Raw genomic sequence first — 16,939 nt, 5'->3', positions numbered from 1 at the left:
TTGAGACCAGCCTCAACATGGAGAAACCCCGTCTCTACTAAAAATACAAAATTAGCCGGGCCTGGTGGTGCATGCCTGTAATCCCAGCTACACAGGAGGCTGAGGCAGGAGAATTGCTTGAACCTGGGAGGCGGAGGTTGTGGTGAGCTGAGATCGTGCCATTGCACTCCAGCCTGGGCAACAAGAGCGAAATTCCATCTAAAAAAAAAAATACATTAATAAATAATAATAATATATTTTTTGAGATGTAGTCTCGCTCTGTCACCAGACTGGAGTGCAATGGTGCGATCTCGGCTCACTGCAACCTCTGCCTCCTGGGTTCAAGTGATTCTCCTGCCTCAGCCTCCCGAGTAGCTGGGACTACAGGCATGCACTACCACGCCCGGCTAATTTTTGTATTTTGAGTTGAGGCGGGGTTTCCCCATTTTGGCCTGGATGGTCTTGATCTCTTGACCTTGTGATCCACCCGCCTCAGCCTCCCAAAGTTCTGGGATTACAGGCGTGAGCCACTACGCCCAGCCAATAACAATTTTTATCACTGAGGCTGCATCTCCTAGTTCCCCACCTCCAAATGCCCTCTGTGGGTTGCAAAACTCATTAAACAAGATTAAATTTTTAAAAACTTCTAATTATGTAAACATTCAAACCTAAACAAAAGTAGAGGAAAGAGTGTATATCACTGGTTTAAACAATTATCCTCTCATAACTTTTATTTCACTCCTATCCTTAATCTTTTCTCCTTCCCATTACTTTGAGGCAAACCCCAGATGTGGCAGCATTTCATTTGTAAATATTTCAGTAAGAGAATTCTTAACTGCTAGCTGACACCCCTTCTGTTCTTCAACAACTTAAAAAATGAAGCCTCTGTAATCCCAGCACTTTGGTAGGACAAGGCAGGCAGATCACGAGGTCAGGAGATCAAGACCATCCTGGCTAACACAGTGAAACCCCGTCTCTACTAAAAATATAAAAAATTAGCCGGGCGTGGTGGCGGGCGCCTGTGGTCCCGACTACTGGGGAGGCTGAGGCAGGAGAATGGCGTGAACCCGGGAGGCGGAGCTTGCAGTGAGCCAAGATCGCGCCACTGCACTCCATCCAGCCTGGGCGACAGAGCAAGACTCCGTCTCAAAAAAAAAAAAAAAAAAAAAAATGAAGGGTTTGTTGAACACCATGTTGCTCTTCCCAGAAACCAGGTAACTAGTATGATTTTATTTCAGGACAATCAACTGAGCAAGTTCTTGCAGGGTCAGGGGGCAGAGGGTAGAAGTGGTATTACAGCACCTAGTTTAGTGCCTTGCAATCAATAAATAGAGGGTGAATGAAAACAAATTAGCTTAAAGTGTAAGCTAATTGGTACTAACTACAAATAGGGGTTGAATGAAAACAAACCCAACATGCTTTAGGTTTTTTAATACAATCTTATCCACATGAGTTTAGGGTCTTGTCCTACCACCTTGGCTTCTGTTCCCTTTCTGTATTCATTAAAGGAAATTTTCAAGTTTTATTAAACCAGCTAGAGCGGAGTTTTATTAACCAGCTGAGGGCGGACTAAAGACTTCCAGACCCGGGCGAAGAAGCAGCACTCCTACTTAACTAGGGCAAGACTCATGAACAGGGGGCGGGGGCTCCGGGGGCGGGGACGCGCCCCGATCTCTTCCGCTCTTCTTCCCGGCAGCCTTAGCGCCCAGCTCGGCGCTCCTCAAGATGGCTGCCGACAGTGAGGTGATTTGTTTGCTCCCTATTTAATCCTTATCACTATCTAAATTCGTTCCTCCATGTCTTCGCCTTGGGGCTTAATTTCTTTTTCTTTCCTTCCCCTTCCCGCAGCCCGAATCCGAGGTATTTGAGATCACAGACTTCACCACTGCCTCGGAATGGGAAAGGTGAGTGAATCGCATTTTTGGTTACCAGCTCCCATGGGCCCTGGCGTCCCCTAGCCGCTTCCCTGACCCCAGACACACCACAAGTGACGCCACTTGTGCGGGAACGGTAATAGCATGGGTCCCGGGTCTCCTCCCCGTCTTCTGTGGTCAGCCACAAGCCTCTTCCGCGTCTCGCTTCTGGCAAGACCCGGCCCGCCCCCGTCAGCCAATCCTTGAGGCTCAGGCTCTCAGAAAGTTTTGTTTTCTCTCCGGTCAGACTGCTTCCCTTAGACTTTGGTTTTCTGGTTGTTACCCACTCGCAAGAACAATTTCCGAGGCTGCAACAACCGTTGCGGTTTTCACTACCGTTTAACTTATTATCGTAAGCAGTAAACTTGGCAGGTGCGTCTCGCACCTCATCCCGTGTCCGTTGGTATACCCTTTTCAGGTGGAAGTCTTTCTTCAGAGTATTGGTGGTTGTCCGTCTGTCACACTCCCACCGTCTCCATGCTGTCTTTAATTTTTTATTTTATTTATTTTTGGATACAGAGTCTCAGTCTGTCCGCCCAGGCTGGAGTGCAATGGCGAGGTCATAGCTCACTGCAGCCTCGAACTCCTAGGCTCAAGTGAAGCTCCCGCTTTAGCCTCGCGAGGATCTGGGACCACAGGCACGCGCCATCACGCCCAACTAGTTTTTTAAAGATCTCACTGTGTTGCCCAGGCTGGTATTGAACTCCTGGGCTCAAGCCTCGGCCCCCCAAAGTGCTGAGATTACAGGCGTGAGCCTCCGCCCATCCTGTCTTTTAGAATAACCTTTTTAAAAAGTCTGCATATGGTTTTGGAATGCTTTGATTCAAGTTGTTACATTAAAGTGGGTACTGTGCCCAGGCCTCCTGTGCCTGTCAAACTCAGATGAACAGCTGTCTGGGTGAAACTGTTGTATTACTGAAATTAATTGAAAGCCAAGTTTGTGGAGTAGTGATAGCTTCGATCGAGAAGGTTTCTGTTAAGTGTGACAGAAACCCTTCAGTTTTCTGGGTGTTGAAGTCAGTGTTTACGCTGTTACAACATTTTATAATCTTTCTGATTAGGAGAGGAAATTTGTGGATGTCGTGTCATTAGGTGGCACAGGAAAATATAAAAGGTCCTTTTTGGAATAATAGTTAGACCTGTGGTACCCTTCATAAAAGTGTCAGTAAGACATAACCACACTGGCAAGACTTCATTGAGTAGGTACTGGGTGTCCAGAGCGATATACAAAGAGAAAAGCAGAAACTTGACCCATATATTTTTAAAAAACAACAAACAGCAAATAGTTAAAATGTAAGCCAATTGGTACTACCTATAAAAATAATAATTAAAATAATTATTATTGAAATAGAGGTGATATTGTGGACTACAAGAGTTGGAGATATTTTCATAGAAAAGATAGGAAATGAGCTGGGCCTTGAAATGGGAAGTGGTTGGTTAAACATAAGAATGGACTGACATGGGTAGAGACATAGGTGAGAATGAATCTTTGAAGGGACTGACTGAAGAAATATATCTTCACTAGAGTGAGGACTGTCTATTGAAGGGAAATAAATAAGGTTAACGAGGAAGACGGGATTGGGTTATGGACGTCTTCCCAAACTAAATACAGGAATCCAGATGCAGTATTCCTATGACCAGTGATTCTCATACTTTAATGTACATCAGAGTCGTAGGTTGCTGGGCCCCATCCTCAGAGTTTCTAATTCTGTAGGTCTGAGGTGGGACTGAAAATTTTGCTTCTGTAACATGGTCTCCGGTAATTCAGATGCTGCTGGTCAGGAGACCACACTTAGAAAGAACCACTGCTTAAGACAATAGTGAGAGACCCTGGGTTTTAGAGTGGCCAGGTGATATGATGAGAGTGGTTTTAGGACATGATGTAGAATAATGGTGGGAGACTTGATTCATAATTAGGATGGTGATTTGTGGACTGGAATAGAAAGGGAACCTAGGAGGGAGGATTGTAACATATTTCAGAGAAGATTTAGGTAATAAGCTTGATGATATGTTAAGAGTGGGAAAAATCAAATATGAACTGTAGTTTTTTGCCTGAAAGCATGAATATAAGGAAGTGTCAAAGTGAGAAGATTTGAACCTGTTTTGAACCTGTTGATTCTGAAATAATTTGATGTCTTGAAGGTAGTTAGAAAAATGTAATTCAAATCTTGGAGGGTGGGGTAGGGAAACATCAGAGTTTTGAATGGAAAAATGATCACTTTCCCCTAATTAAAAATATCCTGAAGTGGAATATTAAGTCCTTTAGCTTTGCATATGGAAATAATTATTAACACAGTTATAAGAACTATTGCAAAGTAGAAAATTTGGTTTTTGGCTTTTACACTGTAGTGTGCATTTTACAGTTCATGAGAAAAAATGTTAAGACTTTGAAGTCTCAAACCTTGAATTTAATTTTAAATGAAAGATCTTGTGAGTACAGTATGTTATGAACTATATAGATAATTTATTGAGAGAACTGTATAGAAGCCCATAACTCTTTTTATCATTTGTTCATTGACAGAATATTTATTGAATCCCCATATGTCAAGCACAGTACACATTAGGGATTTAGGGATGTGGTGGTTAGTAAAACAGGTACGGTTTCTGCTCTTACTAAATGTGCAGTCTAGTGCATTACAGACACAAATCAACTAATACAAGTCTGTAATTATGAGTTTATGTAAGAGCTAGAAAGGGAAAGAAATCTGGTCTTATAAGAGCCTATAACAAAGGGACCTAATATAGAATAAGGAATCAGGAAATGACCCTTCATTTCCTGAGAGCTTTTAAGGAAAAAATTACTTAAGTTTTTCTAGTCAAATCTCAATACTTGTAGGATAAAGTCCAAGTCTCTTAGCTAGTAGTGATAGAATTCATTATTCTTACAATAGATATTTTAAGACATTCCTGGCTGGGCATGGTGGCTCATGCCTGTAATCCCAGCGCTTAGAGAGGCTGAGGCAGGCAGATCACTTGAGCTCAGGAGTTCAAGAGGAGTTGGGGCAGCACGGTGAAACCTTGTCTATACTAAAAATACAAAAGCTAGCTGGGCGTGGTGATGTGCACCTATAGTCCCAGCTAGTGAGGAGGCTGAGATGGGAGGATTGCTTGGGTCCTGGAGGACAAAACTGCAGTGAGCCGTGATTACACCACTGCATTCCAGCCTGGGTGACAGAGTTGAGACCCTGTCTCAAAAAAAAAAAAAAAAAAGACATTTCTTCTTTTACTGTAAAAACTATATTTTAAATAGTTTTTACTATAACAGTCATATCTTATAGTAGAATAAAAAATAAAAATCACCTGTAAACTTACCACCAGGGAGTAACTACTGTTAATTTTTTGATGTATTTCCTTCTAACGTGTGTTAAAAACTTTTGGATCAAATATTAATATTTCTTTTTCTTTTTTTTTTTTTTGAGACAGAGTCTCACTCTGTCGCCCAGGCTGGAGTGCAGTGGTGCAGTCTTGGCTCACTGCAGCCTCTGCCACCTGGGTTCAACCAGTTCTCCTGCATCAGCCTCCTGAGTAGCTGGGATTACAGGTGCCTGCCACTGTGCCTGGCTAATTTTTGTTGTATTTTTAGTAGAAACGGGGTTTCACCATCTTGGACAAACTGGTCTTGAACTCCTGACCTCGTGATCCACCCACCTCAGCCTCCCAAAATGCTGGGATTACAGGCGTGAGCTGCTGTGCCTGGCCTTTGTATATTTTCTTTTGATTGACATGATTTTTATTGGGTGCATATTAGTCCTCTGAGTGGATGAATATACCATTAATTTACAAGTATTTCCTGCAGTTGGGCGTTAAGGTAACTTCCAGTTTTTTTTTACCTTCATAAATGTAGTATACATTTCATGCAAATTTTTGCTTACCTATGGATATATTTAAATTTTTTCTTTTTGGTAAACATGTAAACTTGTTTCTAGAGCACTCATTTTCAAACCTAGTAATTGTCATTTGACTGACCTCCCGTATGAATTAGTGTATGAATTGATACTGCATTTAATTTTAAAGAGGAATTAGTAAGAAGCCTCAGATGAATCATAGATTTATTATTACTATCTTAAAACGTAATTATTAGTTCATATTAGTTCATAATGTCACTGAAGGAAAAAATCTATTGCCTTTTCATACAGTTTGACTAGAATTAACTCTAGTACTCTAGCAGTACTTCCAGGTGTTTAGAGAGCAATGTTGCTGTTAGATTGCATCATACTTAGCTTATATAAGAAGTCAACTTCTTAGAGTAATAACAATTCTTCTGAAAGTGTCTTTGACTGAGACTTGACAGTTTTCATTTACTGATGTTGAGCATGTTGCTAGTCAAAATTCAGTTCTCTTTTTAATAGGCCTTCTTGATCATTGGATTTAAAGATTGGTGACTAGTTTTAAGATCTGTCACTTATCCTTAAAGTTGGCATATTTACTTGCAATTTCTTGTCAGCTGTCCATTAAAACTTGTTTTAGTTTCATGAGCCAAGTTTCCAAATAATATTTTCTTTTTTTGTTGGGGGTGAGGGGGTAAATCAGGGAATTCCTAATATATTTAAAGGAAAAGTTTATTTAAATAGGTCAGTTATTTTGGGTAGGAGAGAGATTATTGGTTTCATAATTTTATTTATTTGTTTATTTATTTTTGAGATGGAATCTTGCTCTGTCGCCCAGGCTGGCGTGCAGTGGCGCGATCTCCACTCACTGCAGTGTCCACTTCTGTGTGATTTTCGTGCCTCAGCCTCCCGCGTAGCTGGGATTACAGATGTGTGCCACCACACCGGGCTAATTTTTTTTTGTATTTGTGCTGGGCTGGTCTTGAACTCCCAGTCTCAGGGTTGGGAATTCAGAGGGCTGGAATTACAGGCATGAGCCACTGCACCCAGCCCATAATTATCTTTAATAGTATCATTTTAGTCTGTCAGTTTTTATTTGTGCCTCAAATTTGTTTTATTCATTTTAATAGAGATTCATTAATTCTTAATTTACATTTTGTAGAAGGCAGAATGCTTTTGTTGGGTAAGGAATAGATATAAATGAATCAAAACCTAAGAATTCTTGAATGAAAGAAGATTATTTCTCTCACCCCATATCCATAAATTAAGCTAGCAATACTAAATGTACTGAGTCGTCTCTGGTCAAATTGTTAAAATATAAAAAATACCTTTTTAAAGAAATTATATAATAATAGGAAAAAATGTGTGCTGTTGTATTTAGAAGCTTTCTTCCCACTTCCTAGGTTTATTTCCAAAGTTGAAGAAGTCTTGAATGACTGGAAACTGATTGGAAACTCTTTGGGAAAGCCACTTGAAAAGGTCAGATCTATTTGCTGGTGTCTCTAAATGACTATTTACTTTGAAACCTCTATTTTCCAGCCCTTTGCTGCATTTGGCACATTTGAATTAAATGTTTTTTAAAGTTATGTATAATCTATAAACATCAAATGGCATTTGGAAGAATTTGGATTTAAATCTGTGGCAAATGATATATGGAAGACATTTGTGATATGTTTAATAAAGTTATATATATATATAAATGTTGTTCTTTGTGAGTGATTCTTTGTGAGTGAAGTTTGCTTCTCTTTTGCCTTCTCCCTTGGAATGTTAAAACATGTTTTTAAAAGTTTTTTATTTGGTCAGAGAAACATTGCAGTGACCAGCTTCTTTGGTAGCGTATTTTGCTTACTAATGAGGAAAATTCTAGTACTTACCATTGACTTACTGTAGTTAACAACGATTTCACTCGGTTTTTGTATTTTATAATATCACTGATAACATCCCCTTTCCCTTTTAAACTTTTTAACTTACAGATGTTTTAAGGATTTTATTTAAGAATGAAAAAATTACTCTTTGAAAATGAGATAGAAATCAAATTCTAATCTAAAGTATTGGTAGTTTTATTCATAAACCACACCCCAAATGTTTACTGAAGAATGTACTCTGAGAACAAACCTGGATTCACTGTGAAGGGATCTAACAATTTGATTTTAAGTTTATGTAGATGCTTAGTTTGTTAGATAAATTCTTTTGAAATGAAATTTATGGTTGGTTTTATTACAACTCAGTATTACTAACTCAGTGATAACTTATTAACTCAGTAATTATTAATTCAATAGTAACTTAATTATAATTTACCATGTGTTAGGAATTTTGAGTTCTCAATATTTGCTAGGGTTTTTCAGCTTTGTGATGGTGATACTATCAAAAAAGAGACTGTCAAAATGCATTAGGAAGCCAGGCAACATAGTGAGACCCTGTCTCTTAAGGAAAAAAAATCTCCTTATTTGTATCAATATGAACAGAAAAAGTAAGACCACATATAAAAAATACATCATTCAAAGACTCTTGGCAATATATACATTGATTTACTACACTACATGTGTGAATAAAGAAAATGTGACGCTTTCAAACACGTGTCATTCTATTCCACTTGAAACAAATACATAACAATTGATATAGATGCCAATAAGATTAAAGGCAAAATAAGCTGGATATAGCTAGAATAGGAAATGATTTACACTACCAAGAAGAGAGCTAAACCGGGTACTTATGAGCTCTGATATTCTTTCATTCTTTGATTTACATGTATTTACTGAGTACCTGCTATGTGCCTGATGTGAAGAAATTGTGAACAAGATAAGATCAGTTGCCATTGAACATAAATTCTAGTGAGGGTGATCAGTAACGAAAAATTAAAATTTTATTTTATTATTATTTTTAAATTGATATGTGATGTACATATTTTGGGGTACATGTGATAATTTGATACATGCATATAATGAAATCGGGGTACTTGGGAACCCTTAAATATTTATCTTTATGCTAGGAACATACAAGTTACTCTCTTTTAGCTATTTTGAAATGTACAATTAGTGTTAACTAAAGTCACTCTAAGGGTTAAAGTTTTAAATGCTAAATTCAGTTTTGGGATTTAAATGGGCAGTTATTTAAAGTAGGTAGCATACTGCCAGGCGTGTAGTAGAGGCTAATGAAGTGTTAGCTCCAGTCTGTTTCTCCCTACTAGATAGTAGTACATAAATAAGATACAGAAAATATGGGCAGATTTCAAGGTGAGCTGTAACTATGATGAATATGAAGAAAGTGTAGAGGACAGGGATTGTTTGGTGTAGAAAACAAAGTTTAGAGACTTCCTTAGAAGATTTTAATTTATATGAAGGACAGTGATTATTAATTTTCTTCCTCCACTGAGGGGGAATTAAGGGAAATTATTTTATTAAAACCTTTAATTATGGAAAATTTCAAACATATATGAAGTAAACAGAATAGTATAATGAACTCCCATGTACCCATCACTTAATGTCAACAATTAATACTTTGCCATTTCTTGTTTGAGTGGTACCTCTGTTTACTCCCCCACCTCTGCTAGATTTTTTTAATAGTTTCTTTTGGGTAAGATTTATATACATCGTAATGCACAAAACTTAACTGCTTGATTTTTTTTTTTTTTTTTTTTTGAGACCGAGTCTCGCTCTGTCACCCAGGCTGAAGTGCAGTGACGTGATCTCAGCTCACCGCAACCTCCGCCTCCTGGGTTCAAGTGATTCTCCTGCCTCAGCCTCCCAAGTAGCTGTGACTACAGGAACCCGCCACCACGCCTGGCTAATTTTTTTGTATTTTTTAGTGGAGACGGGGTTTCACAGTGTTAGCCAGGATGGTCTGGATCTCCTGACCTTGTGATCTGCCTGCCTTGGCCTCCCAAAGTGCTGGGATTACAGGTGTGAGCCACCGCGCCGGCCAACTGCTTGATTTTGACAAATGTTCACATGGGTATAACTTACACTCCTATCAAGATAGAGGTCATCTCTGTTACCCCAGGAAGATCCTTAGTGACCCTTTCTAGTTAATTCCCGTGCCCTCCAGTCATCTGCTATTATTATTATTATTATTATTATTATTATTTGAGACAGAGTCTTGCTCTGTTGCCCAGGCTGGAGTGCAGTGGTGTGATCTTGGCTCATTGCAACCTCTGCCTTCCGGGTTCAAGTAATTCACATGCCTTAGCCTCCCAAGAAGCTGAGACTACAGGCATATGCCACCTTGCCTGGCTATTTTTGTGTTTCTAGTATTTTGTATTTTCGCCGTGTTGGCCAGGCTGGTCTCCAATTCCTGGCCTAAAGCAATCTGCTTGCCTGGGCCTCCCAAAGTGCTGGGATTACAAGTGTGAACCACTGGGCCCAGCCTTTTTTTTTTTTTTAATATAAATTACTGTCACCTGCTCTAGAATTTTACATTTAGGTGACCATAAATGTCCCTGACATCCTTTACTCACCATAATGTTTTTGAGATTCATCTAGGTTATTGTACATATCAGAATTTCATTTCTCTTTATTGCTGTGTAGTAAGTGATCTGTTTTATGAATATACATGGTTTCTTTCACTTGTCCACATACATACTATTAGGAATAAAGCAGAACGTTATTGTATGAGGCCTTTTGTGGACATATGTTTTTATTTCTCTTGAGTAAATACCTAGGATTGGAATCACTGGGTAATAGGATAGGTGTAACTTTATAAGAAACAGCTAGGCCGGGCGTGGTGGCTCACGCTTGTAATCCCAGCACTTTGGGAGGCCGAGGCGGGCGGATCACGAGGTCGGGAGATCGAGACCACGGTGAAACCCCGTCTCTACTAAAAATACAAAAAATCAGCCGGGCGTGGTGGCGGGCGCCTGTAGTCCCAGCTACTCGGAGAGGCTGAGGCAGGAGAATGGCGTGAACCCGGGAGGCGGAGCTTGCAGTGAGCCGAGATTGCGCCACTGCACTCCAGCCTGGGCGATAGAGTGAGACTCTGTCTCAAAAAAAAAAAAAAAAAAAAAAGAAACAGCTAGAGGTTTTTGTACTGTTTTACCTGCCCACCATCAATACATGGGAGGTTGTGTTGCTCTACATTCTCACCAACAATCAGTTGTTTGCAGTCTTGTATATTTTAGTCATCTTAATGGGCATGTAGTTTGTGCTTTTAATTTATATTTCTCATTTTGGTTTTAGTTTGTATTTCTGTGATGATATTAATATTGACCACTTTGAATTTTCATGCACTTATTAGCCATTTGTTTATCTTCCTCTGTGAAATGTCTTAAAAAGTTCTTTATCCATTTTAAAAATTGGATTTTGTTTTTTATTGAGTTGTAGGAGTTCTTTTAGTGTTTCTTTTTAATATATATATTCTGCTTTTAAGTCTTTTCTCAGTAGTTTTGCTGGGTTGTGAAGACGTTTTTAATGCATTTTTCTAGAAGCTTTACCAATTTATCATTTAACTGTTGTTAAGGTCTATGATTTATTTTGAGCTACTATATGGAGGGAAGTAGGGATCAAGTTTCTTCTTCCTTTTTTTTCGTGTATGGATATCCTGTTGTTCTAGAACCTACTTTGGAAAACACTTTTTCCATTGAGTTAATTTGTCACCTTTATTGAGTAGTTGACCTAAGTGGTCTACTTCTGGAGTCTGTATTCTGTTTCATTAACCTATTTGGCTATCCTTATGTCAATACCATATTGTCTTTTCTTTTTTTTTTTTTTGAGACCTGACCTTGTGATCCGCCCGCCTCGGCCTCCCAAAGTGCTGGGATTATAAGCGTGAGCCACCGCGCCCGGCCTTTTTTTTGAAACAGAGTCTCACTCTGTCACCCAGGTTGAAGTGCTTGATCTTGGCTCACTGCAGCCTCGTGCCACCATGTTGGCCATGCTGGTCTTGAACTCTTGACCTCAGCTGATCCACCCGCCTCAGCTTCCCACAGTGCTGGGATTACGGGCATGAGGCGCTGCGCCCGTCGTATATTGTCTTGATTACTGTAGTTTCGGGTTTCCCAACCTTGGCACTATTGACATTTTGGGCCACATTGTTGTGAGGCTGTCTTATGCATTGTCAAATATTTAATAGTATCTTTGGTTTCTACCTGCTAGATGCCAGTAACATGTTTCCAGTTGTGACAACCAAAATTGTATCCAGATATTGCCAAATGCCTGCTGAGGGGCAAAATTGGCCCCAGCTGAGAACCATTGAATGGCTTTTTAGTAAATCCTGATGTTAATGTAAATTCTCCATCTTTGTTGTTTTCCCAAGATTTTAGATCTTTTGTGTTTCAATTATGAATTTTAGAATAGGCTTGCTAATTACTATAAAAAGGAGTATGATTATGCTGAGACTGTAATTGGGGTTGTGTTGAATTTGTAGATCACTTAGGAGACATTTTAACGTCTTGAAAGTTCTAGTCATGAACATGGCACATCCCTCCATTTATTTAGGTCATCTTTAATTTTCCTCAGCAACATTTTGTAGTTTTGGTAGAGGTCTTGTATATCCTTTGTTAAATTTATTACTAAGGATTTTATGTTGTATGATGCAAAAATAAATGGAATTATTTTTTAGTTTTATTTTCCAGTTGTTCGTTGCTAGTACATAGATACACAGTAAAATTGTATGTTAACTTTGTCATAACGCCTGGCTAAATGCACTTATTAATCGTAATCATTTAATTCTTCTGCATTTTTCTACATTAATAATTATGTTGTACACAAATAGGGACAGTTTTACTTTCTTTCCAATTTTTATACCTTTATTACTGTTACTGTACTATCCCAGACCTTCAGTGACATGTTGGGTAGAACTGCTGCAAGTAGACATCCTTGCCCTCTTTAAATGTGAGGTGGGGGGAAATGTTCAATGCTTCAAAACTTAACTGTAGGTTTTTTAATAGGTGTCCATAAGACTGAGTAAATTATTTTCTTAGTTTGCTGGAAGTTTTTTGTTTTTATTGTAGATGAGTAGTCAAGTTAGTAAAATCTTATTTAGCATCTATTGAGATAATCATATGGTTTTTCTTTTTTGTTTTCTGAATATGGTAAATTATGTTGATTAAAACAATTTTTTTGTTGTAAAATACAAGATTTACCATTTTAACAATTTGTAAGTGTAAAAATTTAGTGGCATTTAGTATTTTCACATTATTGTGCAATCATTACTACCATCCACATCCAGAACTTTTTTCATCAGCTCAAACTGAAACTACCCATTAAACAAGAACTCTTTCCCCACCCTCAGTCCCCTGGTAATCACCCTTCTACTTTCTGTCCATGAGTTTGACCATCCTAGGTACCTGATGTAAATGGAATCATACAGTATTTGTTTTTTTGTGTGTGTGTCTGGCCTATTTCACATAGCATAATGTCTTCAAGGTTCATCCAGGGTTATAGCACATGTCAGAATTTTCTTCGTTTTTAATGCTGAATATTGTATTGTATATATATATCACATTTTGTTTATCTGTTCATTCATCTGTTGATGGACACTTGGGTCACTTCTACCTTTTAGCTATTATAAATAATGCTGCTATGAACATGAATGTACAAATATCTGTCAGGTTCCTGCTTTCAGTTCTTTTAGGTTTATACCCAGAAGTGGAATTGCTGAATTATTTGATGGTGCTATTTTTAACTTTCTGGGGAACTGCCATACTTTTGGCTTTCTACAAATTTTGTTTTTGTTTTCCTGAAAGATTTTGCCGTATTTTTGAAGGATGGTTTTGCTGAAGAGTGCTGGCTTGATGGTTATTTTTTTCCGCTTCTATAAAGATGTAGTTCCATTGTCTTCTGTTCTCTATAGTTTCTCAGGAGAAGGTAGATATATTCATATTTTTGTTTGACTTTGTTGTTTTTCTCTGGCTGCTTTTGAGATTTTTTTCTTTAAAAAAATTTTATTTGAACCATCTGACTGTGATGTGCACAGATATGTTTTCTTTTTATTTTTGCTGCATAGGGTTTATATTGATACTGGATAAATTTTTGTTTTTCACCACATTGGGGGCGTGTTAGGTCATTATATCTTCAAAATTTTTTTGCCCCATTCTCTATTCTTTTTCTGTGACTTAAGCTATACTTAACATTTGACTTGTTGATCTTGACCCACAGGTGGGTCTCTGAGGTTCTGCTGTCAGTCTTTTTTCTCTCTGTTCTTTAGGTTGGATAATTTTTCTTGATTTCGAGTTCATTTATTCTTTCTTCTTTTGTTTCCAACTTGCTGTTAAGCCTACCTGCTGTATTTTTCAATTCAGTTATTGTACTTTTTAGGTTTAGAATTTTCATTTGATTCTTATGAATAATTTCCAGTTCTGTGAGATTACTTATCTCTAAGTTTGTTTGAAAATAGTTTCTTTAGTCCTTGAGTGTATTTATTATAGCTAGTCTAATGCCAGTTGCATGACTAGGTCTTTTTGGGGTTGGTTTCTGTTGACTATGTTTTTTTTGGGGGGGGTATAGATCACATTTTCCTGTTTTGTTTTGTTTTTTTCCTGAGGTGTTTTTGTTTTTTTTTGGTATGTGTATCCAGTAATTTTAAAGTTTCATGCTTACATTATGAAATGTAGAGACGAAATGTAGTCTACATTTTATTTATAATTTAAGCATAAATTTTCATTCATAAAATTTATAACATTTTTGTTGTGTTCCTCTGAAGAGTTATTATTATTATTTTTTTTTTTTTTGGTTCTAGCGAGTGGTTTGCTTGGCTAGATTAAAACTGCATTCTCTTCTCAGTGATGGCAGCAGCTGAAATCTTTTCTTTCCAGCTTTTTCTTTGTCGTTGTACCCTAGAATCTCCTCTGCACATGCATGGTTTAGCAGATAGCCAAGGTTTGGGACAGTTTATATATAAATTTGGGGGACTTACCCCCTTTTGGCTTCTTCCCTTCCAGAATTTACACCTCAATGTTAGAACTGTCCTGTCAACCTCAAACTTTGTCCAGTGTCACCTAAATTCAGTAAAGCTGTATCTTTCTGCTTCCTGAGTTGTACACAGATTAGAGCCCCCTTAGATCAGCAGTTCTCAGTGTGTGATCTGAGGACCGTTGTCTGTCTCTGAGAGCTTTGCAAGGGGTGGTCAGGGTCCCTGCCTTTTCCAGTTAGGTACGTGTGTACTTGAGGCCAAATTTTCTTCATATACTTCAACTAGAACAATGGATTGCAGTGATTCATTGCAGAAGCAGATATGAGAATACAGTTAACTTTTTAAAGACTATACATTAAGCAGATTTGCAAAAAGGTAGAACAGGGTTACTCTTCTCATTAATATTTTTGTTCCAGAAAATGTCATTAGAACTTATATGTTAAAATATAAGAAGTTCATCATTATTTGTAATGAGTTAATAAATTATAATTTTTTCCTTTTCAATTTTTTTGTGTTTTCATGTCAGATGGTAATGTACCAATGTTGTGACAATGTTTGAGGGAGGCATATCTCATATGTATGCATGAAAACTTAAATGTCATGCTTTCGAACTATGAAAGGATCTCTTAAAATTTCTAATATGGGATCTTCAGTAATTTTTTTTTTTTTTTTTTTTGGAGACAGAGTCTCACTCTGTCACCAGGCTGGAGTGCAGTTGCGTGATCTCGGCTCACTGCAACCTTCGCCTCCCAGGTTCAAGTGATTCTCCTGCCTCAGCCTCCTGAGTAGCTGGGACTACAGATGTGCGCCACCATGGCCAGCTAATTTTTTTTTTTGTATTTTTAGTAGAGATGAGGTTTCACCATGTTGGCCAGAATGGTCTCAATCTTTTGACCTTGTGATCTGCCTGCCTCAGCCTCCCAAAGTGCTGGGATTACAGGCGTGAGCTACTGCACCCGGCCAGTAATTTTTAAGATTCTAAGGGTGTCTGAGTCCAGAAAGTTTGAGAGTTGCTCTAAGACAAAAAGGTATAAACAAGTGCCCGTTGTCAGATACACTTTCTTTTTTTCATGGGTAAACTCTTCCCAGTTTCTCCCTGTATTTGGTCTCTCTCTAGAGCATTGAAAAATGGTGTTTTTGTCCAGATTTTATAGGAAGGTTTATCTGACCAAGCTGCTTCGCCATTACCAGAACCCAGAGTACTGGGAAATGATTTTAAAAGGGAAGGAAATGGCAATTATTGGGCACCAGCTATGGTATTGGTATCATGCACTATAGTTGGGACTGTGTCTGTTAACTTAATTCTTAAACAGATTTCAACAGTTAGTTTTAACCCCATTTTATGGAGAAGAAATAAGGCTTTGAATTCATGTGGTACTGTAATTTTCCCAGTGTCATTTTGCCAGTAGTTTTGGTATAAGCGGGATTAAACTTAGGTCTTGCCTTCAAAACCCATGTTGTTTCTATTTTGCTCTGCCCTTTTTGGTTTCAGAAATTTAAGTGTGTGTAAAATTACTTCCAGTGAGTATTGAAATAGGTTTCTAAGGCAGATTTTGGGATTCTGTTGTCTGGGGCTTTATAAAATAGATAAAAATCTTGGTGGTATGAGTGTGATCCTTGAAGGCAAGGGAAGTAAATAAATGACCTTTTAAGTTCTAAATTAGCCTTGTAATTTTATGATTCTATTTAGCTAGCAAAAATTTTAAGTACTTTTAATGAAATGTTAAGTTTAGGTATGTCATGATCCAGTAATATAACTGTTTAGTCAGTGACTGACTTGTATCTCCCTGAAAAATTCATGGAAGAAGAATTAGCTTGAGAGTATTAATAGAAGAAATAATGACTACAATAATGTTGAAATGAGTTCACATTTTTCATACCCACTCAGTAGATGGGAATGACACTTCAGTACTTACAGTTCATATGGCAAATTTAAAATGAATTTGAATTATAAATTTTCTCAATTAGAAACTTCCCAAACTAAGTTATAACAATAAGTCAAATTTGGGACTTATATAAACTTTATGTAAACAGTTTAGATTCCTTTATTTGCATTATCTCAGAACATTTAGGTGTTTTATGGAGTATTAAAGTGGGGGAGTATATATTTTATCAAAACTGAAGTTTTTTGAAACTATAGAAGGTTGAGGATGGGAATGCAGTGTTTTTGAAATGAAGTAAATGAAAACAGAAGCAACATTGAGCTACTCACAACCTTGTTTGGAATAGGACATGTAAGATAAGGTTTGTAGTTTGTTTTTTTCCTCTTCATTTTTATTTTTCCTTTAAATCGTAACCATAGTGTCTATAGCTTCTTTGGATATTATGTAGAAGAAAAAAAATTGGTGTTTTGTTATATCTCCGATTCATTCAAAT

The 16,939-nt window shown here is 37.8% G+C and overlaps 1 protein-coding gene and 1 non-coding gene across 3 annotated transcripts in view; one reads left to right on the top strand and one right to left on the bottom strand.

Annotated features, from left to right (window-relative positions):
* The first annotated feature begins 1,683 nt into the window (after positions 1 to 1,683).
* Positions 1,684 to 16,939, top strand: part of RAB3GAP1 (RAB3 GTPase activating protein catalytic subunit 1) — a 120,029-nt gene continuing 104,773 nt past the window's right edge. For both annotated transcript variants that reach the window (XM_032146029.2, XM_032146028.2), the window contains exons 1-3: positions 1,684 to 1,722; positions 1,828 to 1,883; positions 7,123 to 7,198. In XM_032146029.2, the coding sequence (XP_032001920.1) occupies positions 1,705 to 1,722; positions 1,828 to 1,883; positions 7,123 to 7,198 (150 nt within the window). In that variant the 5' untranslated portion in view covers positions 1,684 to 1,704. The remainder of the gene's footprint in view (positions 1,723 to 1,827; positions 1,884 to 7,122; positions 7,199 to 16,939) is intronic.
* On the bottom strand, positions 15,084 to 15,186 carry LOC116463076 (small nucleolar RNA U13). The gene has a single exon (XR_004246548.1). It is a non-coding gene; the product is annotated as a small nucleolar RNA U13 (small nucleolar RNA).

The sequence above is a fragment of the Hylobates moloch genome, unplaced genomic scaffold, assembly GCF_009828535.3.
Source record: "Hylobates moloch isolate HMO894 unplaced genomic scaffold, HMol_V3 SCAFFOLD_24, whole genome shotgun sequence".
NCBI classification, from domain to species: domain Eukaryota; kingdom Metazoa; phylum Chordata; class Mammalia; order Primates; family Hylobatidae; genus Hylobates; species Hylobates moloch.
This window is presented reverse-complemented; position numbering and strand designations above follow the sequence as displayed.